This window comes from Eubalaena glacialis, chromosome 19, assembly GCF_028564815.1.
Source record: "Eubalaena glacialis isolate mEubGla1 chromosome 19, mEubGla1.1.hap2.+ XY, whole genome shotgun sequence".
In the NCBI taxonomy this organism is placed as follows: domain Eukaryota; kingdom Metazoa; phylum Chordata; class Mammalia; order Artiodactyla; family Balaenidae; genus Eubalaena; species Eubalaena glacialis.
The window spans coordinates 9557620-9581064 of record NC_083734.1 but is presented as its reverse complement, the minus strand read 5'-3'; the positions used below and the strand labels follow the sequence as shown (position 1 = coordinate 9581064).

The following is a 23445-nucleotide window of genomic DNA, read 5'->3' as shown; positions in this document are numbered from 1 at the left end:
TCTACACATCCCCATTCTACCTGTGTGCAAATCTGAAGGGCTAATTCCTAGATGTGAAAGTCCTAGGTCAAAGGGTATGGGTCTTTGTGATTGATTTTGATTTTGATGGAATAGTGCCAAATTGCTCTCAGGTGGATGTGTTACCAATTTTTAATTCCCACTAACAAACAGGTGAGGCTTGTTTACTTAAACCCAATACCCTCTTCAACTCTCTATGAAACTTCTTGGTCATTGAGAATGTAAGTTAGGCATGATTTGCATCTGTCTTATGCTGAATGAAGTCAGGCATCTCTTCATATATTTGAGAGTTCTTTATATTTCCTTTTCTGTGAAATGTCTGTACAGTTTTTTTGTACATTTTTATTGGGTTGTCGGTATTTTTCTTATAGATTTGTAGGACATTTTTATGTATCAAAGCTCTTTCTAATACGAGTTATGAATATTTTTCTTTAGATTTTCATTTATCTTTTAACTTTCGCTTTTTTTTACCACACATACTTTTAACATTTTAAATACATATTTAAATATATCAGTCTTTTATGACTTCTGCATCTTGTTTTCATACTTATGTCTTCCCTACTCCAAACTGTTTACTTCTGTGGTATTCTTACCAGAAATGCATAACCTCAATCTAATCACGAGGAAACATTGGACAAATCCAAATTGAGGGACATTCTGCAAAATAACTCACCAGTACTCTACAGATGTGTTAAGATCATGAAAGGAAAAAAAAAAAAAGACAGGGACTGTCTCAGATTGGAAAAGCCTAAGGAGATGTGACAACTAAATGCAATGTGAAATCCTGGATTAGATCCTGAATCAGAAAAAATGCATTAATGGGAAAACCGGAAAAATTCAAATAAGACTTGTAGATTAGTTAATAGTATTGTATCAACACTAATTTCCTGGTTTCCATAATTATACCATGGCTATGCAAGATGTGAATATCTGGAGAAGCTGGGTGAAGGGTATACAGGACATTTGTACTGTTTTTGAAACTTCTCTGTGATCTAAAATTGTAAGGTATTGATCCATATTCCCCCCCCCAGTGGCTACTCAGTTGTTCTAATAAACTTTATTGACTAATCCCTTTCCCCACTGATTTTTAATTTTTACTTTTAAATTATAAAAAATACATAAAACCATCTTAACCATTTTTAAGTGTACAATTCAGTAGTGCTAAGTACATTCATGTTGTTGTACAACCAATCTCCAGAACTCTTTTCATCTTGCAGAACTGAAACTCTCTACCCATTAAACAACTCCCCATTTTCCTCTTCTCCCGGCTCTTGGCAACCACCGTTCTACATTCTGTATCTATGACATTGAGCCTACTCCTGGTACCTCATATAAGTAGAATAGAGCAGTATTTGTTTTTTCATGACTGGCTGATGCTGATTAACAAGCCCCTAATTTCACAATAAAATGAAAACCTATTTTTGATGCTAATTGGCAAAGCCTCTGGTGTTGACTAAGAGATAGATAGTTGAGGTGCTTGTAGTAAGTACTTCTGGAGTGTGGATGAAGGAATTGAGGCACAGAGAGGTTTAGTGACCTGTTGGTGATCACACAACCAAGGAGAGAGGGTGCACGTTAACCCCAGGATTGGCTCCACAGCTCCCTTCCGGTCTCTGCCCCAGGCTGGGGATCACAGAAGAGAGCCAAGGCATGGAAACCAGCAGCATCTGGGTGGTGTCTGAAGACAAGAGGTGGATGAAGTCACCCAAGGAGTAGTGACCACCGACACTTAAGAGGCAAGCAGAGGAGACAACCCGGTAATATGTCCCCAGTGACTGGCCAGCTGTGGGTTCTCAGTCAATATTCATTAGCTGAGCCTAAGAAGGAGCAGCCAGAACAGTGGGAGGTAAGCCAGGGGAACTAATTTTCAGAGACGAAGGGAGAACAAATTTCAAATGAGGGGAGTGGTCAACATATTGGAAAGAGATCAAACTCTAGTCTGAGAGGGAACCTCTGGATTTAGGAACAAGGAAATCATTGGTGATGAGAGGTTTCTTGGGGTTGCAGGAGCAAGAAAGGCTGGTAAATGTTTAACAACCCACTTTACAAAAAAAGTATTCATTTGTGTATGCACACAAGTCTATTATAAATTTTACTGATATAAAGGATATGTAACAGAATCTGCAAATAATAAAATGTACAATATTCTTTATTGTAAATTCTACTCTGTATCCATGATTTCATAAATGGAGTTATATCCTAAGTACAAGTGCAGTTCCAACGTGAACGTTGGTTGATGTTTTCATCTATATTTTTGAGTAAGACAAAAATGAAACACGATATGCTGAAACCTCACAGATTCCTCAATGACTTGAGTGATTTCTTTGCTGAAACTGACAACAGTTTTCAAACCCTGGAATGTATCCTCAACTTTCTGTGCTATTCACAGTGTAACAGCCTATGGACATGACACTTCAAGATTTTTTTTTAATTAATTTCTTTCTTTTTGGCTGCGTTGGGTCTCCGTTGCGGTGCGCGGGCTTCTCATTGTCGTGGCTTCATGGCTTCACTTGTTGCAGAGCATGGGCTCTAGGCGTGTAGGCTTCAGTAGTTTGCGGGCTCCAGAGCTCAGGCTCAGTAGTTGTAGCGCACGGGCCTAGATGCTCCGCGGCATGTAGGATCCTCCTGGGCCAAGTCTCGAGCCCGTGACCTTGCAAAGGTCCATCTTTCTTTCCTCGCAAACAATCTGCCCCCTTTTCTCTCTGCTTCAGCCACACTCCAGGACCTCACTCAAACAGCTCCAGAGAAGCAGCACTCCTACCACCTTGGGCAAATTAATCACTCCTTCGTAGCACCTGTAAATAGCCTGTGCAGCTTTTATCACAGATTAGAATTAAACTACTCTGGGAGTTACAGACAGTTTTGTCTCTTTCCATAAGCCACAATATCTGTGATGGCCGAGGATCATGCTCACATCTACTCCCTCAGTACCTACTACAGCATACAGTGTGCACTTAATAAAGAAGCACTGCCAGAAAACATAGAGAACTAGGGAAAAGATTGTCTACGTATAGGTATCACCTTCGGAGCATCACCAGAAAGCACCTCCGTGCATGCTTTGTGCGTGTTTAGAATGACCTGGACTCCACCCTTTGTAACTGAAATGTACAAAAAAAGCCTTCCCAACATCCAACAAACATTCCCTGGAAAACGTAACCTTGAAAACACTCATCCTGTGATAAGATAAAACCTTCGACTCCTGTACTTTCTGCAATTCCAAAAACTGCGCTTCCATAATTTCTTTTTGAACGTACTCTTGGTATAAGCTATCAAGCATAAACGGGGTCCTCTTACCAAACTACTAACTGCAAACAGGAGCTTCACCCAGTTTCTGCGTGGACGGTCTAACTACAAGAAAAGTATCACAGCCAGCGAAACGAAAGCTTTGAAACCAAAGAACAGACATACACAGACACTCTTCAGAAAACCAAAAGCATATATACTACGTCATTAAAACTTTAAAAAGTAACATTTACCAGCATTCACTATCGTAAAACTTAATATATGCTTAAAAATTACCCCCACACAACCACTACGGGAAAAAAATTTTTCAGCGTTTTCTGTTTAAAAGTAAACATCAACGATAACAGAACTTAAAAAATTTACTTCATTCACGACATAAACAAAATCGCCGATCTTGAACCCCAACATCACTATTCAATAACTACACCACGACGTTACAAGAAGTTAATCTCTACCCATGAAAGACACACACTAAAAGTCAAGATCGTCAGAAAGAATCAGAAAGGAGCAATCAGGATGTTGCAAGTCCCGATTACGCACAGCCGTTAATCACGAAATCATGCGGGCTCCGATCATCATATTCCATTCTGTTCTCCAAAAGGAGAAACAGGTAAGGATTATCCTACCTGACGATACAAAACAGTGTGGGGCATTCCGTACTCTGGGAAAAAGATTCCACTTTGATCGAGGGTGAGAACCCAACACGTTAGCCCGAGCAACCTAAAGCTATCTAGATTCTTCCATTTCTGTTGCTACATTTATTTGCAGATGTTATAAAATATATTTTTGCATTTGGCGTCAAAAAAACATAGGCTAATTCCTCCCAGAATGCTCCACTCACTTAAGAGCTGGCTGTCCTACCCGGCCGCCTCACTTTATTTACATATCCCTGCCCACTCCCTTCCGCCAGAAATCTACCGTAATAACCAAATTAAAAGCGACATCTAGTATCTTAGAGTGCAAGGCTGTTCCGTTTCTATAGTAGATTGGCCACCCCAACTTTCTCCTGAAATTTTTATGTCTTGATCTTTCTTTTTTTTTTTTTTTTTTTTTTTGCCACTCTGCGCGGCATGCGGGATAGTAGTTCCCCGACCAGGGATCGAACCCGCGCCCCCTAGAGTGGAAGCGCGGAGTCCTAACCACTGTACCGCCAGGGAATTCCTGTAAGTCTTGATCTTACCCTAAAATATATTTTTTTACAAAGAACTGTAAACAAAACTCATAGCTCCAGACTCGAGAGACAATTACCCTAACACTAACACTGACATCCTCCACCAAATGCAGTTTTAGGGGGAGGGTTGAAGCCTATGGTTTCCTTCTTCCAGGAATGGTGAGTGGTCTCTTGCTTCTCCAGCCTTCATCCCTACTTCCAGTCACGAAGGTATCAGAAAGGTTTCTTTTTCAGCCCAAAGACGCTGATGAATAATGCTATTTCGGTGATGGCTGGGATGGCACTACGGAAGGTAGGTGATGGGTTCAGGGTCCCTTCCAATAAAAATATGCAAATCCCCAAGCCAGCAATCCCACCCCCAAAGTGTAGGAGTGGGGGACCTCAAAAAGACCACGGGATGTTGAGTGGATCTGATATCTTATACATGGAGTAAAGGGCTGGGTAGGCGAAACCTTCAGATTTAAAGTAAACCGTCCTTCCCCGTCCTCAAACATTGGGTGCTACCATACCTGCAGAAGACAAAAATGTACCAGTACGTGGTGCACTCCCAACGCTCAAATATGAAGAAGGATAGGGCCACAGATGCACTACAGTGAGCCCCAATGGCTTGGGAACGCACCAGAGTCAAGGAAAGCTTTTGGATCAATAGGTAGTGATGGGCCAGAAAAGGCCAGTGGTGGGACTGGCATCTGCATTCTGGTTCACCTCCTGGGGAGCAGGGCACCTCTTGCTCCCTTTACCACACTGCAAAGGCCAGAGCCAGCAGCGCTGACTTCTGAGTTTTAGGACTGCCACGTGAGTGGAGGCCAGAACTGAGCCTGCACAGCTGGGACCCCAAGCTACCGCCACCCCATATCTATCAGGTGAAGTAGTAGGCTCCCCATCTACTCCAAGCACACAGGAATGCTCACAGTGACATTATACACCCCGCTAGAATCACTCTCCAGCACCCTGGTCCTCCCCGTCCACTATCCCAGTGTCAAGAGCCTTCCCTGATCCATCTTCCTCAGTCTCTTCTGCGTTCCCATAGTGCTTCATATCTTTACACTTCCTATGGCACAGTGTTTATCACACTGAATTACAGATGTCTGTCTGTGTGTCTGCCTCTTCCTCAAGATAGAAAACTGTTTTACTCCCATTTTGAGATCTCCAGTGCCTGACGCATAGCAGGAGCTTAACAAATGATCAAAGATTGTATTAAATCTTCTACATTACCTAAGAAGATCTCTCAACTGGAGGGATTCTGTTTGCCTGCTAGGGCAAACACCACTGTGCCAGAAAGGCCTAGTTAGGTGGCTGAAGGGCGTTAAGATGGAAATGGGTCGTACAGGAAAGGTGCACAAGTAGAAAGGATACAGATGAGGCTCTGGGTGCTGTTGAACATCGAAACTCCTGAGAAGAAACCGGCCAGCTCCACTGCAAAGAGGGCCAGGGTGACAGAGAGCGCTGCCACCAGCCTGCAGAAAGGAAGGGAGTTGGCTTAGGCCTTCTGGACTTTTTCTAACACCCCTTCACTCCCACTACTGCTTAATTCTGCCCCAAGTGCTCACTGCACGTCCTGCTTTTCATACTCCTCGGGGGTGAACTTGAGAGGCAGGCAGGCCTGGATGTTGCTGTCCTGGGGAGCAGGGCAGAAAGAAAGAGAAGTTGAAAGAGGATCGAGCGGCGGATGGCGGGGGAATGGGAGGACCCCACCGGGTAAGGCCCCGGGGGAAAAGGTGCGGTGGGGCTGGGACCACCCCAAGGTGGGAAGGGGGGCGAGAGGAGGGGGGCCATGGGTCTTACCCGCGACCAAAATAAGGTGATGACGACCACCAAATGCGCCAGGAGCGTCAGAAAGCGAGAGGGCACGAGTCCCGAGATCCGACCCATGGCTCCCAGGGTAAGGGTTACCGCCTGGAGCAGAGGCCCTGGTCTCTGGGACTAGAAGCTCAGGGAAAGCCACTCCTCAAGTCTCCCAGGCTAGCCTACAAAAATTCGACGTACGCCGCCTTCCAGCTCGCGCTGGGGCCGCCCAGTTGCCTTGGTAACCGCATACGCGGGGGCTACGACGGGAATCTCTGAAAATATCGCGAGAGCGGTAAATTACCGCGCCGCCGAGAACCCCCAGAAGATCGCGGGTATGAGTCCTCTGTACCTCATCCCGGCCGGGTGCGGACAGCCAGCCGCCTCCCCGCGCGCAGCCGAGCTATCGGCACCTGAGAGTGTGCGGCAGTGGCGCGGTCCCGCACTGCCGACTCTGCCCGCGCAGCCCCGGCGAAAGGAAACCCGCCCTGCCTAGCCCGGGATACTCCTTCCTCCCCGGATGCCCACGCCGGGAGCCGCCCGGCCCCCAGCCCCCGCTGCGCTGCCCAGGACGACCCTCCGGATACCACTGTCACCGCCACGCCGGCCTTAGGGCATCGCCGTGCCTGAGGCCTGGACACTCTCTTTTCTTCCATCCTCCGCATCCGTTTCGCTACCACCTGCCCTGAGCCGAACTTGGAGAGGTGGATGCCCCTACATTGTCCGGCTGTCGTTTATTCTCCCAGAGCCCCTGGTTGTTGGCGGACCTCATACCTGAACCTTCCTTGATTCTGGTTCCCCCCAACCAACTCCCCAGACAACTTGCTCAGATTTGTGAGGGATTTGCAGAGTGCAGAAAATGACCCGCTCTCCTGAACTAGGGTGTGGATGAGAGGCGTGTTTAGGGAAGGGAGTGGACGAGAAAAGGGGGTGGAGCAGGGAGTGGAGGAAGAGAACGAAACCCTGCGTCCCTGGGAGGCAAGGATCGAGGGCGGAGATGCAGACTCTGCAACGATTTCCTTATCTCTTTGAGCTGTGGGCACGACTTAGCCCAACTACAGTCCAAGCATCTCTCACTATCGCGACCTCACTGACCTTTGGGCCTCAAAGGGGATCCCTGCAGAACGGAAAGTTCTCGCCCGCATTCATTGCTCACAGTCTAGTTACAACCTCGCAGGGGCCTCCCTACCCACTTATCAGATCATCTCTCTTCCTGCTGTCAAGAATAATAATGGATAAACATCTATAGTAAGAATAGAAAAGAGTTTTATTTGAACCAAACTAAGGACTAGCCCGGAAGCCCCCTTCCCAGATCACTCTGAGAAACTGCCCCAGGGAAGCACGGTTTCCAGTACAGTTTTATATCTGGTCAGAACAAAGAACATTAAACAAGTAAGGGTTACATTTCTTCATGGTTTAAAAAAAAAAAAGAACAGACCATGAGTACACAGTGAGTCAGTATGGTGTTGGCACCTGGGAAGGGAGTCTTATCATCAAAAGAGGACCAGCACTGGCATCCCAAGAGGGGCATTTAATCTTTATTTTTAACATGCACATTCTTTACTTCTGGTCAGTGTGCCCTTTTCTTTAATAATTAAAGCAGATGTACAATGTATGTTTGATAGGCCACAAACAGGCTGTTTTAGTTAGCATAAAATTCAAGTTAACTCATGTTTAAGCCAGAATGACTTCCCCATACCTCAATATGTGAACATTTCTTTTATCACTACTCTTTATCTCCGTGCTTCTAGGAGGGTCTAAACTACAAACCCTAGAGTCATTTTTTATTTCTTCATTCATTCATTCATTCAACAGATATTCATTGACTAGCTATAAGTCCCAGGCACTGTGCTGGGCTCATGTTCTTGAGGAACAAGACAGAAGTGTCTACCTTCCTGCGGTCAGAGAGATCGACGACAAACAGGCAAACAAATAATATATCTGCGTGATAATAGGTGCTGTAAATAAAAATTTTTAAGGGAAATATTAGAATAATGTGATCAAGGAAAGTTTCTTTGAAAATGGGTCATTTGTTCTTAAACTTTGTTTTAGGAAATGTGGTCAAAAATGAGAGGAAATGCTCTTCTCTCTTCCAGGTCCCCAGTGTAATAAATGGATTTCCTTTTTTCTAAACCAGTGGGTGAAAAAATTCATAAGTCAAAGAGATAGTCAAAAGATGTTTCCTCAAGGTCATGAAAGACAAAGAGATGTGACAAAAATGGGCAAACGACAAGGTCCTGCTGTATAGCACAGGGAACTATGTTCAATATCCTGTGATAAACCATAATGGAAAAGAATATATATATATATATCCATATATATATATCTGAATCACTTTGCTTTACAGCAGAAATTAACACAACATTGTAAAACAACTATACTTCAATAAAATAAAAAAAAAAGTGACAAATTTGACATGAGAAATTTAATGTGTGATCCTAATGGATCCTGGATCAGGAAAAAAAATTTTTTTTTATTATAAAGGACATTAGTGGAACAACTGGCAAAATTTGAATAAGGTCTCTAGCCTAGATAATAGTATTGTATCAGTGTTAATTTCCTGATTTTTTGATAATTCTACTGCCTTTATGGAAGAGAATGTCCTCATTAGAACTTTTCTCTGGGAATGGAAAGCCCAGGACTTCAGAGCCACGCTCCCCCAGACAGTTTATCGAGTCTGACTATTCACAGGTGAAGGAAGCATTGTCCTAGAGTGAAAGTGAGGAAAGCCCAGGACCCGCTTTTGCAAGATTCTCCAAGGTCCCTGGAGCAAATAGAATGAACAGAAGGAGTCAGCTGTATGAAGATCTGGGGAAAGAGCGTTCCAGGTGAGGCACAGCAAGTGCAAAGTTCCTTAGGTGGGAACAAGCCCAGTGTGTTTGTTGAACAGAAAGGGAGCTAGTGTGTCTGAAGCCCATAATGGAAGGGGAAGAAGAGATCAGGGTGAGGTGGGATGGGTAGACAAGGGACATGGCCTTGCAGCCATGCGGAGGGACAGACTCAGATTTGTATAACACACATGGATGACTTTGGTTGCAACATGGAGAATGGATTTTAAGATTTTAAGCAGAAGGTCTGTGAAGAAGCCATGGTGTTATCCAGGAAGGACAGGATGAGATTGGACCAGAGTGGAGTCAAGGAGGTGGAGTGAAGTGGAAGGAATCTAGAGATCCTTAGAAGATAAAGTGTGAACATGGGGCTGTGGGTGGATGAGAAAAAGGGAGCGGTCAAGGATTAGATTTTGGGCTCCAGCAGCTGGAAGTTTGGGGGTATTCTGCTCATAATAGCCTTCCTGCCTAGGGGACCTATAGATAGTAAGAACTGGGCAGTCACAGTTCACATTGTGAATTAGTAAACAGCAAGCATTTAGAAGCGAGTTTTGGAGCCACCCTGTGGCCATAGGAGGTATTGCTGGTGACCAGGTGTCCTTCCCCAGGGGGCCACTCGTCCGAGGGCTGGAACTCACGTGTCCCAACATTTGAACTGGTCATAAAAGAACTTAGAAAAACATTTTTTAAATCACAGAAATATTCAAATATATGTAAAGATAAAGAAAACCCCATTTGAAGCCTACCATTCTGCTTCAGCAATTACCAACACATGACCAACTTTTTTCAGCTATACTCTCCCTCCCAGTCCCACTGGGTTATTTTGAAGCAAATCCCAGACATCACGAAATAACTCTGTCCAGGAGGAAGAAATTTCCCCCCACCTCTCTTGAGTTCTTTTAGCTGATCTAATAATTACGTTGACACAAGACATTAACAGGAGGAAAAAACCAATTTAATTCATACACAGGGAAGTCTCATAGAAATGTGACAACCGAAGTGACCAAAGCAGGCTGTTTATATATCATTTTTTGACAAATAAATATTATTTGTGAAGATTTAACAAAGGGGCGTGTGTTAGGGGTAGCTGACTAATGAAGACTTTTGTTATACAGCTTTCTTAGCCTTGAATTCCCTCATTCTGGTGATGAAATAAAATTTATATTTTAAGGCGGGACAAAAGAAACTAAACATAAAATTCTCTCTGTGTGTTTGTTTGGGCCTCCTCCCTCTCTCCCTAATATGCAGTGTGCATCTGCATTACACATTAGCCAGAGCTCCTCAAAGACAGAAGTGGCTGCTCAACTGTAAAGATCAATTTTTCCCCCTTTCTTCTGATGCTAGTAGTGTAACTTTTTTTTTTTAACTTCTTAAAAGAATAGCATTCTTTCCCAACTCTGTAGGGCGTCATGGTGACTTGCCCGTCACTTTGTAAGTGCTTACCTGGACTATGTACCTTGGTGAACTTTATGTAATACATCAGTATGTCATTTTTATGTATGATCCCTTGTCTTGAAAATGTATATGATTGTGCCTTGGACTTTTAACAGGCAGCACATCATGCTTGCTTGTCTCTCTTTTCCTGGTTTTTAATCTGAGCAGTGGGTTCTGGTGTAGTCAGACTGAGGCAACCATTGTAAAGTTCCCCATCAGTTTCTCACCTACTGGTTTAATTAATCGTCACTGCCTAGCTCCATTATTTCAAGGGGGGGTTGCAAACTGGGGATGTCCTAATTCTATCATTCCTTCTGCATTTGTCACCTGGGATTCTCCTGTAAATAAGAATGTGCCCTTATCGACTCATTGTTTACCATGAGATACAGGTCATACAGGAAAGGTTGGATAAATGTGTGATTTTCACTCCATTATTTACCAGTTTTCAGAATAATGGTTCCCCAGTATCCTCCCAAAGTGACTAATTAGTTGTTTTTAGTTGTTAGATTTTAGCATCTTTTGTGTTTCAGTGCATTGCAGTTGTTATTCTTTTTGAGTCTCAGACTGTCTCAGTTTTGGATCAGCACTGTCCAACAGAACTTTCCATGATGATGGAAATACTTCATATTGTTCTCTGTCCAGTATGATGGCCAGCTAGCTCCCTGTGGCTACTGAACACTTGAAATGTGGCTATTTGGACTAAGGGACTGAATTTTTAAAATTTAACTTGATTTGAATAGCCCCATATTGAATAGCCACCCTAGTGGCTACCATATGTAACAATGCATCTCTGGACAGAATAATTTATTGGTTTCTAAAATGTGGAAACTGAAGGCTTCCCTGGTGGCACAGTGGTTAAGAATCTGCCTGCCAATGCAGGGGACACGGGTTCAAGCCCTGGTCCAGGAAGATCCCACACGCCATGGAGCAACTAAGCCCGTGCGCCACAACTACTGCTCTAGAGCCCGCGAGCCACAAGCCACAACTACTGAGCCCACGAGCCACAACTACTGAAGCCTGCGCCCCCAGAGCCCGTGCTCCACAACAAAGAGAAGCCCGTGCACCGCAGTGAAGAGTAGCCCCGGCTCGCCTCAACTAGAGGAAGCCTGTGCGCAGCAACGAAGACCCAACGCAGCCAAAAATAAATAAATACATGTTTTTTTAAATGATAAAAAAAATAATACAATTAGAAAAAAAATTTGGAAACTGATAGGTTGAATGGAGATTTCAACATCAGAGAGTACTCCGGATAGTGACACTGGACTAATCATACTTCTCACTTGCTGCAGGAACTCTCTGAGCCTAGAGATCAAGTCCACGTTCCCATTCCCTGGTACCATATTCACTGACTCAACCTCCCCTCTTAGCAACAATTTCCACTTCACTCCATGCTCTTCAACTACCCAGACTCCTTCCTCTACAAGCCAGTCTCTTGCCCACTCTAGTACTTCTGCTAAAGTTATCCCTCACTGAGTTCACAAATGCTTATTAAATACACACCATATTCCTGGGTGCTAGGAATGCATATTCCCTACTCTTGAGTAACTTAGAGTGTAGTAAGGGAAACAACTGGGCAAAAAATTAAAAGGTGGCATTTTAAGTGTTACCTTGGAGGAGACACAGGAAGGACCTCCTTCCCCAGGTGGGGGAAGAATTGGGGAAGAGAGAGCTTCTCAGTTGAATCTGGAGTGGTACGTAAGGGTCAGCCAGGTAAAGAAGGACTGAGAATATTGCCGAACTCAGGTTTGGCTAAAGCCAATACTTGAGAGACAAGTGTTGGCTGGAAAGGAAAGCTTGCTTTATTCAGGAGATCGGCAACCTGGGGAGAAGGCAGACTCATGTCCAAGAACCAACTCTGAAGATTCTCCTGGACTGTGAAAGTTTTTAAAGGGAGATAGGGAAAGCTAATTGCAGGCAATCATTAGGGGAGGGGGTCGTAGTCTTTGTTATCTTCCACTGTGTTCAGGCTTTCTTCTGATTCGTTGGTGGTGAGGTAACAGGGCGGTGTTCAGCCTGAAGTTACCATCCTCCATCTGGGTGGGGGTCTTTGTTCCTTCAGATGAGCTCAAAGATATATTGTTATATACTTTCCTTGAGGAGGAACCAGGACCCTGCCCCATGCTGCTGCACTATTGTTTCTTGACTGCTCCTCCTTTGTTTCTACATTCCCTCCCTTCCTTGATTAGCAACTATTAGAATCTGCCCTTTTGGTACCCAGGGAAGATCAGGGAGGTTGAATGAAGCCTATTTCCTGCTAAGGGGGAAACAGGGCACAAGGAAAATTTGTGCCCAGGAGGGCCCTGCAGGGTCCTGCTCCATTTCGGGAAGACCATCAAGCAATACCAGGGACAGTGGCACAGAGACAGCTGTGACCAAGGTGAGTTTAGGCGACTGTAAATAAGTCAGCAGCGTTGTCACACGGGAGGGGAGGAGGCAGTGGCTGAAGAATCATGCAAGGACCAGAGAGTTATTATAACAACAACCATAATAATTGAGTGGTGATTACCAGCCATGTTCTAATACTTATCTACTATAATCTTTACTATTTTTATCTTTACTATTATAATCTTTACTATTTTACAGGTAGGGACATTGAAATACAGAGAGGTTCAATAACAAGCTCAAGTTACACAACTAGTATTAGCAAAGCCTGCTTATGAACACTGGCAACCTGGTTCCTGGACCCACATGCTTAAGAAGCACTTGGCCTTGGGGGCCCAGCCAATAAATTAGGATTTGAATCCGAAGGTGATGGTGAAACAGGAGGGAAGGGGGCAGGGCACAACCGTTAAAAGAATGGCATAGTCGTTGAGGATATGACATAAAATGGTTAGAACCAACCAGGTCCAGGATGGCAGAAGATTCCACTTCCAGTAGACCTTGAGCCTCATTATAGGCTCATTGTAATACGTTAGCATACGCTAAATAACACACCCACAGGCGCCATGACAGTTCCGAGGCCAACCATAAAGGTACAAAAAGTGGGCAGTGGCCCAATTCCTGGAAATCCCCGCCCTTCCCTAAATAGTTGGAATAATCCTCCCACTTGTTAGCCTATGAAATTACCCAGCCCATAAAAACTAACCACCCTATATTTTGGCAGCTCTCACTTTCTGAGATGGCCCACGTTCCACTTATGGAGTGTGTATCTCTCTCAATAAATCCACTTCTTACCTATCACTTTGCTTCTTGCTGAATTCCTTCTGTGCTGAGACAAAAAGAACCTGTGCTGAGAGGAAGTGTGCGGTTTCAGCTGGGAGATTGTGGGTTTGAGTCCCCTTCTAAGCCAGAGATTGTGGATTCGAGTCCCATCTGAGGTGCGACTGGATTCCAGTCTCACCCAAGGTGCGGGGTTTCCGAAGGATGACAGGGTCAAGTGAAGGTGTCCAGCAGGCCCTAGACATCTGAATCCAGAGGCTGGAGTGGGATTCAGGAGTCCTCAGCACACAGGTGATGGCTGACTCCAGGGAAGGCGTGTGGCATGAGGAGACAAAACTCCTAGCAAAAAGGACAGAAAAAGAGACTTGGGGGGAGGGTGAGAGGCTAGGGGAAAGTCAGCAGACAGCAGTGTCCTGACAACCAAGGGAGAAGGCTCTTAAAGATGTTGCCATGTCAATTAAGGCCAGCCTCCTCAGCGGGCTTTGACTTGTCCCTGGTCCCTGATAACTTTCGGGATGGCCATTATGCAGAAAGTGCAGGCATTTGGCTTGGAAGGAGTGAGACACAGCCTGACTTCTTTCACCATATTGGCCCCTTGAACTCCTCTTACCCTCCAGGAAGCAAATGGGGGGTCTCTGCAAGCTTCTGGTATCACTCTTCAGAAGTTCCCAGCTCTGGCTCACCTGGGGAGCTTCAAAAGATACCTACATTTATGGCGATGGAAATCAGAACAGTGGTTGCCTCTGGGAAGGGAGCGGTGGGGACCGATTGGGAAGGGACACGAAAGAACCTTCTAGGGTGAAGGAAAGGTCTTCTTTGGTTCTTTGTCAAAACTCACCAAACTAAACACTTAAGATCTGTGCATTTCATTGTAGGTAAATGATTCCTCGGAATTGCTAAAATTGACGAAGTTATCGACGCCGGGGTTTTACCCTGGACCTTTAAATCAGAATCTCCAAATCTGGGGCCTGTGCTTGGCTATCTGGAAGGTTCCGCAGGCGACTGTAGTGTGCAGCCCGGGAGGAGACCGCCGCTGGGGGAGCTAATCTCTTGACCCTACGCGCCCGGAGCTCTGGCACTGCTCCACCACATTCCGCCTGGTATCCGTCCTTCCACATGTTTCTGTGCCAGTCCGTCCCCGCTGGGCTGTGAGTTCTGGGTCCCCCAGGGAACCAGCTCTGGGCCGCCTGCTGGTCAGCAGGAGGCCGGGTTCGGGGTGGGAGGGACCGCTGAGCCGGGAGGCCGCAAAGCCGTGCCCTGCGGGGTGCGGCGGGCCCTGCGGGTCCCACGATGCCGGAGGGAGAGCGCAGGCACCACGCCGCGGGATTTTAGAAGTTCCGGAAGGCCCTCGGCTCTTGCGCCTCGATCGTCGGGACCCGGCAGCCTGACCGTCCAATGGTCATGAGGAGACCTGTCCAGCCCTACAGCTGGCAGACCTCGTGGCGCAACGGTAGCGCGTCTGACTCCAGATCAGAAGGTTGCGTGTTCAAATCACGTCGGGGTCAGCTTTCTAAAGTTCTGGTCATTTTTCTTCTCATTTTCAACTCGGTTGGAGCCCCATCGCGGAAGTCAGAAAAGAAGCACTTCGTAGGGGCCGGAAGGGGAGGGTCCTGGCTCGAAGTGCCTAGTCGCCCCGTCGGGAGAGCGCAATGATCTCGCGGTAGTTTTTGTGGTAGATCCGGGTACTGTAAATCTGGGCGGATAGCGGGTGTCCTGAGGACTGACGCACGCTCTGTACCGCTCAACCCAGAGGGTCGGGCGCTGGCGCAAGCAAGATGGTCGCTCGGCAACCAGAGCCCTGCGAGTCGCTGGGCGGGATCTCTCGGGAGGCACCTCCCTTCGCGACGTAGTCTGGCTCACGCTTACTCTGAGAAGAGTCCAGACCCCAGAGAAGAGATCCTAAGTCATTTACTCGTTGACGAGGTGGCCGAGTGGTTAAGGCGATGGACTGCTAATCCATTGTGCTCTGCACGCGTGGGTTCGAATCCCATCCTCGTCGGTTTGCGGTTGCCGCGGCCTGCCTTCGACTTTTATAATCCAAGAATTTCTCTTCTTACCTTCGGTCTGTCAGGATTCGATTTCTGTGTCGCCCCTTCACCCTCTCTCGGTTACAGCCGCGGATTTCGTCCCTTCTACCCTGTTTTCCAGTACGGCCAAAGGTTGGTGAGGAAGTCACCCTGGCATTCAGTCACCTGCCATGGAACTGACCTGGCCAGGGAAACAAGGGGGGAAAGATACTTAAGTCGGGCGCCGTGGCTTAGTTGGTTAAAGCGCCTGTCTAGTAAACAGGAGATCCTGGGTTCGAATCCCAGCGGTGCCTCCGAAGGTATCGGTTGCTTTTGCAAACACCGCGAGGAAAGAGCTGTGGGCATCTGGCGCTTATATACATAATTTTCCACATCTCTTCGGGAATCTGCCAGTTGCTATCCGGCGGCCGTTTCTATTTCCGGTTGTGTGCGTCAACGCTACGTGCATGTTGTCAGTCTTAAGCTGTATGTTTGCACCTCGATCTGCCGATCAAGCACCATAGTGGCATTATCTGTGCTTGTCAGTGTTTTGGTTTGGATGTTGCTTCCCGAAACGATAAATGATTCAGTTTTCGTATTCTGTTTTCCTGTCTCCCAAAACAATCTTACCCATATTTAAATTTTCCTGAAGACAGGACTGATCAGTAATTTGTATTTTACATAGATTCATTTTTTTGAGGTCGCTGTCAGCCGGCCGGTTAGCTCAGTTGGTTAGAGCGTGGTGCTAATAACGCCAAGGTCGCGGGTTCGATCCCCGTACGGGCCAGTAGCCTAGCGTTTTTTGAAAATTTGTACTGCTAATTTCTTGTTGCTTAGGAAGGCTTGTGGAGCATTCCTAATCCCGGAACTTTTCACACCCCAAAGAGAAACGTGTTTAAATACTTTCCAAGTCATAGTGTCTTGAGAGAGGAGAAAAGTTTAAGGAAACTGGATCTCTTTCTGTGATCTCTGTTTCCAAATCTCCTGACCATAACGGGGGGCTCCTGGAATTTACTATGTGACTGTAAACGGAAGGCTGCCAGGGATTGTAACAAAGATTGTTTCAGACCATACATATGGCACTGATCAGCAGAGTGTGAGAAATGGGGTCAAGAAAGGAGCTAGCAAGTGTTTCCAGTCTTTCTCCAGAGCCAAGATGTCCAGTTTGCCCAGTCCCTGCCTGACCTCTTCAGGAACTGAGAAGACGACCCCTTCCCTTTCTCTTCTGAATCACCTTGCTTCTGATTCTGCTTTTACTGGGTCTCTGAGCCCATATCTGTGTCTTATATTTCCCCTCCGTTCTGCTGTTCAGGAGCAGGAACCATATCCTTCCCCATGTGGCCTGGGACCCCCACCCCACTCGCAGCACTGGCCCCAAGAAAACTCCACGAAAAGACTGACCCTCATGCCCATACCTTTGGCTCATCAATCCCTTAACCCCACACAGACACAGTCTCAGCCTTAGCAGCAGCAGCACTTTAATTCCACAAAAACTCAGAAAGCCAAAACTGATTAGAACACTCCACAACAGGTGGGCTTCAAACCCAGCAACAATTCTATCTGAACCCTGAGAGCAGTGAGACCCCTCCCAACTCACCCCCTCTACCATGCAATACATTCCTTCTAGCTCCACCCAGGTTATGGCTGGGGAAGTGGGAGGGCAGGGGGCCAGAGGGCAGAAGCAGTGGGTTATCCATCTGCAAGTGTGCATCCTTGTCTGCACGGTGTGTGGCCAAGGACCCCTCAAGCTCCCACAGCCCCTGGCACCTGAGATGTGACCACTGGAGGTCAGGGTGGCCACAGTGGGGCTGGAGCCTCCCCTGTTCTCCTTTCTTGAGAACATATGGCAGTCATGTCTCCCAAGCCCAGACCTAAAGCCCTGGCTTCCCAGAGATGGTGCTCTAACTAGGGAAGAGAGTTGGGAGAACAAGGTAGCTGCAGATGGCCAACTGAATAGAAGCAGAGCATCATCCCCACCCACCAGGAGAAGCTTTAGAACTTCCCCGTGTACACCTGCATAAGGCCCAGCTAGTGGTCGCGGGCCTGCTAAATGTATCTGGAAGAGCCTCCAATATACAGGCCTCCCCTCGGCGGGCAAGTCCCACCAGGGCTCCCTGAAGAGTCCTTAGGATCCTGCTGGACCCTGGCGTTGCCAGGCCTCTCCTGCCCTCCCGGTCACTTGCACAGGGCCTCCAACACCTCCAGGGTGCGTCGGATATCCCGGACTTGGCGCGCCAGTCCCTGAACTGGCTGCAGAGCCCTCTCCAGCTCCTCACAGCGCGCCAGCAGGGTGTACATGCCCTTGATGCTCATGTCCACAGCTTCGCCTAGGGAGTCCACGGCATCACGGTAGGTCTGGATGCAGCCCACGCTCAGCGCTGTCAGCTCCTGCACCGCACCACCCAGCCCGCGAAGCAGACGGTCCACCCTGCCGCCCAGCTCCCGACTCAGCCTCTCCAGGTCCCGCAGCACGTCGGGGTCGATGGGAGGAATGGCCGGAGTGGGTGGGGGCGCCGAACAGGGCCGCGCAGGGGCAGGGGGCGGGGGTTGAGGGGCGCAGCTCAGGCGGATCTTGAGTTGCAGGTTGTTGGCGACAAAGTGGGTGAGGTCGCCATGGCGGCTCACCGTGCCCTCGAGCTCCAGCGGGCTGGAGATAGTGGCGCGCCGCCCGCCACCCGCGCCAGACTCTGCACCCCCTGAGGACCCGGCGCCGCCGCACGCCCCGCTCAACCCGTCCAGGCTGCGGCTGTCCTGAAGGCGGCTGGAGAAGGAACGGCCAGCCCTGCTGGCTGCCGCCGCCTCGTCGTCGTCTTCCTTCTCCCGCTCAACATCCAACCCGCCGCCTCCAGCGCTTCCTCGACGGCAGACGCCCTCGGATGCAGGCCTGTCCTCGGGCTCCTTGCGCCGGGAGGATGCATGCGGGTCGTTTTCGGGACCCGGCGCCCCCCGGTTGCTCCCTGCCCCAGAAAGCGTTCCGCCGCGGCCTGGCTCTTCCTCCGGAGCCTCCCATTCCGTAGGGTGGACGAAGCTGCAGCTCGAAGTCTTCGGGGACGCCCTGGGGATGCGGCTCGCGCCCCCAACGTTCTCGGCCTCTTCCTCCTCGGACAACCGGAGGCCTGAGGGCGGCTCAGAGGCCGTTCGGTCCGGGCCGCCGCCGATGATCGCGGCTTGCTGTTCCCCCAGAGCTAGAAGGCCTGCTTCGGGCCCAGGCCGCCCCCGGGGCGACTCCATACTGCAGTTGGGGCAGGAGCCGAGGAATTGATTCGCCCCGGCTCGGGAGGCCCTGGCGGCGCCTTTAAGGGGCGTTGTAGAGGCGCGCCGATTGGCCTCGGGCTCACAATGGTCAGGACGGGAAGAACACTCTGATTGGTCCCGGCAACCAGGAAGTCCCAGGAGAGGAGCTGTTATTGAACGACTGAACGCACGTGAGAGCCAGCGGGGTGGAAAGAAGAAGGTGACAGCTGCGCTCGTCGCCCCGCCCTTTCAAAAAGTTGAGGGGGCGGATCTTAAAGGTGAAGATCCTGAAATGCCGAAGTCCTCCGGGGGCGGGGCTAGGGCTCTTTCCGCCCACAATTGTCACGCCCACAATTGCTGCTTAACAAACACTTCTAGTGCGGACCAGAATTGGGGTTCCTAGGAGGGTTTTGGGATGGAAGTAGTATATCCTGCTTGGACCGTCGGGATTCAACCGCAACTAGTTGATCAGGAAGGATGAAACCAGAATTCTCAGCAGAGCTTGAATGGTTCGTTCCATCGTCCTCGGCTAACAGACCGAGCAGATGAAATTGCCCAGAGCGACTCACAGTGGACAGCGAAGCGGGCTTAAGGGCTTTCCGGTGTATTTGGCACTCTGTTGTCTGTCTCCTGCCCCCTCCAGGTCTGAGTCTCTCTCCTCTTGGAGGATGGTGTGTGATTTTGCCACTACGTAAAATATTCAATAAATTAATGGCCCTGAAGGTCAGAGCCCTGGTACCATTCTGATCTCATCTCTTCCTTCTCTTCCCCTCACTGGTCCTGCTGTAGCCGCCCTGGCCTCCTCACAGTTCCTGTGACAAGACAGACATGCTGCCCCCTCAGGGATTTACACTTGCTCTTGCAACTCCCCTCCCGCCCTCCCCTTTTTTTGAGGCTGGGTCTACCAAGAAAAATTTTCACCTTGGATATTCCTCCTTCCCTTCTCTCCTTCAAGTCCTTATTCAAATGTTATCTTTTCAGTGAGGCCTCCCCTTACAGTCTGTTTAAAATTTCAACCACTTTCTCCAGCAATTCCCCAACTTCCTTCCCTACCTCTTCTCCAGAGCACTTATCACCATCTGACATACTATATATTTTGCTTACTTGCTCATGTAAGTGCCATGAGGGTAAGACTTTCTGTCGGTTTTGTTCTCATTTGTAGCCCCAGTGCTTAGAACAGTACCTAGCGTATAGTAGGTGCTCAATAAATATTTATTAATTAAATGACCCTAAGCCATTAATTTCCCCTTTTTGGCTTGAACTCATTCAAGATGTGTTTCTGTCACTTGCACCCAGAGCCCTGACTAATACAGCATGAGACCAATGGTCTACTGTAAGCTTCTCCCCCTCTCTTGGGGAATGACACCCCCCACCTTGTCTTCCTTTTACTCCTCAGCAAGCAGATGCTCTGTATTCAGCAGGTGACAGAAAACACAAGTTGAATCAAACACAAGTTGAATCAAAAGCAAACAAACAAAAACAAGGGGAATTTATTGTCATACAATAATGGTCTTAAGGTGTCAGAGAAGCCTGCATTCAGTGCCCTAAGGCTGTCATGAACAGCCTGGTTTCTTTCTGAGGGAGTAGCTTTATCCCAAGTGGGCTTCCTCATGGTGGCACTATGTCGTTTGTCATTCTTTGGGGATTATAGTTGTCTGCTTGAACTGTTATAACAAAATATCATAAACTGGGTGTCTTAACAGAATCTTTTTTTTTTTCTCCCAGTTCTGGAGGCTGTGAGTCCAAGGTGCCAGCTGATTCTGCTCCTGGTGAGGTCTCTCTTCCTGGCTAGCAGACGGCCACCTTCTTGTGTCCTTATATGATGGAGAGAGAGAGCTAGCTTTCTGGCCTTTTCTTATAAAGACACCAATCCCATCATGAGGACCCCACCCTCATGACCTCATCTAAACTTAATTACCTCCAAAGGTCCCATCTCCAAATACCATCACATTGGGAGTTAGGGCTTCAACTTCAAATATGAATTTTTGGAGAGACAAAAATATTCAGTCCATAACTGTGATCATTTGTCATTCTCTTGGGCCTCCCAGGATCTGAATCCCAATGTTTGAGGACTCTCCCACCTCATTAGGCAGAGCCCATCTCCCACTACAAAAGCTGGAATACCAAGCAGTCACTTTCCCAGCTTCCCTAGCACATGCCTAAGGCTCCACCATGCTCTACTGGACCACTTCTGCAGTGGAATTTTTCCTGACTCTGTAGACTCCAAGGCTAGTCCTTTTAGAGATTCCATGAATTACCCAGGATGCTCATAATAAGGTCTGTTTCTGCTTAAATGAACCTGAATTGTTTTCTGTTGCATGCAACCAGAAGCCCTGACTGATATACTCCCATACCTTCCAGAGGGGAGAAAGGACTAGCTTCCATTAGACCTCACAGAAGAACAAGGATGCATCTTTCCCAAGAGCCCCAGTTAATCTCTCGTCACATCTCAGTGGCCTAAATTTGTTCACATGCCCAATTTAGTCACTTTGGTCAGGGTGATACCATGTCTTATTGACTTAGGATTTGGTATTTGGAAGCAATCACTCTGGCAAGGTGATTGAAGAATTAACTGATTAGGTTAGAACAATTATGCTCCTCCTGGAGCTAGAGGTGGGTCAGTTCCCTCCAAACTGAAGTAGCAGCAACACAATGGAGGACGGAGGAGGGGCTATGGGGGAGCAACAACAGTGTCCACTACATTAGGGGTCAGCAAAACATGGCCTGTGGGCTAAATCCAGCTCTCCACCCATTTTTATATGGCCTATGAGCTAAGAATGGGTTTTTTTTTACCTTTCGTACTCCATCTCAGGCCCATATGATGCAATGAAGTGACACTTTGATGACTGTTGATAACTTTAAGTGCTCAGGCTGGGGGAGAATTTGGAGGTGTGATCTGTTCAGAGGGGGTGAGAAAATGACACAGGCTATTGACTTCAGGGACATCTGTTCCAAAAGAAAGGTATAGAATGTCATGAGTCAGCTTGGCTGGCATCTCATGGTCATAACATACACACTGGATACTGACATTGATCCTCTAGATTTGCAACCTTCCTGAGCTCAGAGGATTTTTTCTTTTTCTTATTTATTCACTCCCCTGCCTCTAGAACAGTGCCTGGACTGTGGAAAGCACTCAGTAACTATTGTCAAACGAATAAATCTAACCAAAAATTTGATATAACTACATCAGAAGGATGTAGGGACAGAAAATGCACATGTGTATGGTGGCAGTGGAGTGAAAGAATGAAATCTGTACATTTTGTAGCAGGAAAACAATAGATAGAGCCTCAAACTGAAAACTTAAGAAGTAGCAACAGAAGCCTGTGATTTGGAAATACATGGTAAATACCAAAAACAAAACAAAACCATAAAAGGATTTGGAATAGGCTGTCTGTGGGGAGAGAGAAATGGGCAGACTGTTGGTTTTTGTTTTTTTTTTTAAGCCTTATAACATCGTTCAGTTGCTTTAATCTATGGGCATATGTAGTGGGTTGCATGGTAGCCCCAAAAAAGATATGTCTGTGTCTTAACCTCTGGAACCTATGAATGCAATGTTTTTTGGAAAAAAGGGTCTTTGCAGATGTAATTAAGGATCGTGAGACAATATTATCCTGGATTATCTGGGTGAGCCATAAATCAAATGACTAGTGTTCTTATAAGACACAGAGGAGAAAAGAGAGAAGACAGGAAGGCTGTGTGAAGACAGAAGCAGAGATTGGAGTGATGCAGCCACAAGCCAGGAAGTGCCCAGAGTCACCTGAAGCTGGAAGAGGCAAGGGAGGACTTTCCCCTAGAGCCTTTGAGGGGAGCATGGCATTGCAGACAACTTGATTGTGGACTCCTGGCCTCCAGAACTGTCAAGAGAATACAATTCTGTTGTTTTAAACCACCGAGTTTGTGGTAATTTGTTACAGCAACCCTAGGAATTGAATATAGCATGAGTAACAGAGATGAAAATAAAAACATTTATTGATGTTCTTCACCACATGGCTTAAAAGAGCAAATAATCAACAGATGCAGAAAAAACATTAGGTGAAAGTCAACACCTATTTATGATTCAGAAAAACCCCAACAGACTCCACGCTTCCACTGCAGGGGGCGCGGGTTCGATCCCTGGTCGTGGAACTAAGATCCCGCATGCTGTTGTGGCGACCCCAAAACAAACACCCAAACCCTTAGCAAACTAGGAAGTGACCAGGCCTTCCTCAACCTGATAAAGGACATGTATTAAAAATCTACAGCAAGCATCATATATCTAGCAGCGAAACCTTAAACCTTAGGTTAGGAACAAGATTACTGCTTCTATTCACTCCTGTGCTAGATCCTCATCAGAGCAGAAAAACAAACAACTTCTGGGTACAACAATGTTCAATTGCTCCTGGGTCGGCAGGAGTGAACCAGAAGAGAGAAAGAATAGAGGTCAACTAAGAGCAAGTAGTAAGAGAAGGTGGGCAGAGATGGCTGGTGTGCAGGCGTAGCAGAGTGGAGCTGAGGTCCCCAGCATCCCCAGGTCTGGGAGTCAGAGCAGGGGAAAGAAAAGACTTGGGGGTGGGGTGGAGCTGACCAG

At 47.4% G+C, this 23445-nt stretch overlaps 2 protein-coding genes and 5 non-coding genes across 7 annotated transcripts; 4 read left to right on the top strand and 3 right to left on the bottom strand.

Annotated features, from left to right (window-relative positions):
- Positions 1-2188: 2188 nt before the first annotated feature.
- On the bottom strand, positions 2189-7057 carry TMEM107 (transmembrane protein 107). The gene is made up of 6 exons (XM_061175115.1): positions 6992-7057; positions 6218-6492; positions 5983-6050; positions 5789-5889; positions 4942-5038; positions 2189-4715 (listed from the first exon to the last, which is right to left on the bottom strand). The coding sequence occupies exons 2-6, from the start codon at positions 6302-6304 to the stop codon at positions 4646-4648; spliced, it is 423 nt and encodes a 140-aa protein (XP_061031098.1). The 5' UTR covers positions 6305-6492; positions 6992-7057; the 3' UTR covers positions 2189-4645.
- On the bottom strand, positions 3758-3894 carry LOC133081053 (U8 small nucleolar RNA). Its single transcript, XR_009698723.1, has one exon. It is a non-coding gene; the product is annotated as a U8 small nucleolar RNA (small nucleolar RNA).
- An 8014-nt stretch (positions 7058-15071) lies between the features above and the next one.
- TRNAW-CCA (transfer RNA tryptophan (anticodon CCA)) lies at positions 15072-15143 on the top strand. The gene has a single exon. It is a non-coding gene; the product is annotated as a tRNA-Trp (tRNA).
- Positions 15144-15555: 412 nt separating this feature from the next.
- On the top strand, positions 15556-15637 carry TRNAS-GCU (transfer RNA serine (anticodon GCU)). Its single transcript has one exon. It is a non-coding gene; the product is annotated as a tRNA-Ser (tRNA).
- A 247-nt stretch (positions 15638-15884) lies between these two features.
- Positions 15885-15958, top strand: TRNAT-AGU (transfer RNA threonine (anticodon AGU)). Its single transcript has one exon. It is a non-coding gene; the product is annotated as a tRNA-Thr (tRNA).
- A 399-nt stretch (positions 15959-16357) lies between these two features.
- On the top strand, positions 16358-16431 carry TRNAI-AAU (transfer RNA isoleucine (anticodon AAU)). Its single transcript has one exon. It is a non-coding gene; the product is annotated as a tRNA-Ile (tRNA).
- Positions 16432-17105: 674 nt separating this feature from the next.
- Positions 17106-18927, bottom strand: BORCS6 (BLOC-1 related complex subunit 6). The gene has a single exon (XM_061175623.1). The coding sequence runs from the start codon at positions 18873-18875 to the stop codon at positions 17820-17822; it is 1056 nt and encodes a 351-aa protein (XP_061031606.1). The 5' UTR covers positions 18876-18927; the 3' UTR covers positions 17106-17819.
- Positions 18928-23445: the final 4518 nt, after the last annotated feature.

Excerpts from the sequence above, each read along its gene's own strand:
- BORCS6 (XM_061175623.1), bottom strand. The coding sequence starts at position 18,875 with ATGGAGTCGCCCCGGGGGCGGCCTGGGCCCGAAGCAGGCCTTCTAGCT.
- TMEM107 (XM_061175115.1), bottom strand. The coding sequence starts at position 6,304 with ATGGGTCGGATCTCGGGACTCGTGCCCTCTCGCTTTCTGACGCTCCTG. Across the intron at positions 5,890-5,982 it reads TATGAAAAGCAGGACGTGCA|GCTGGTGGCAGCGCTCTCTG; the intron begins GTGAGCACTTGG and ends TCCTTTCTGCAG. Across the intron at positions 5,039-5,788 it reads CAGCACCCAGAGCCTCATCT|CCATTGGGGCTCACTGTAGT; the intron begins GTATCCTTTCTA and ends TGCGTTCCCAAG.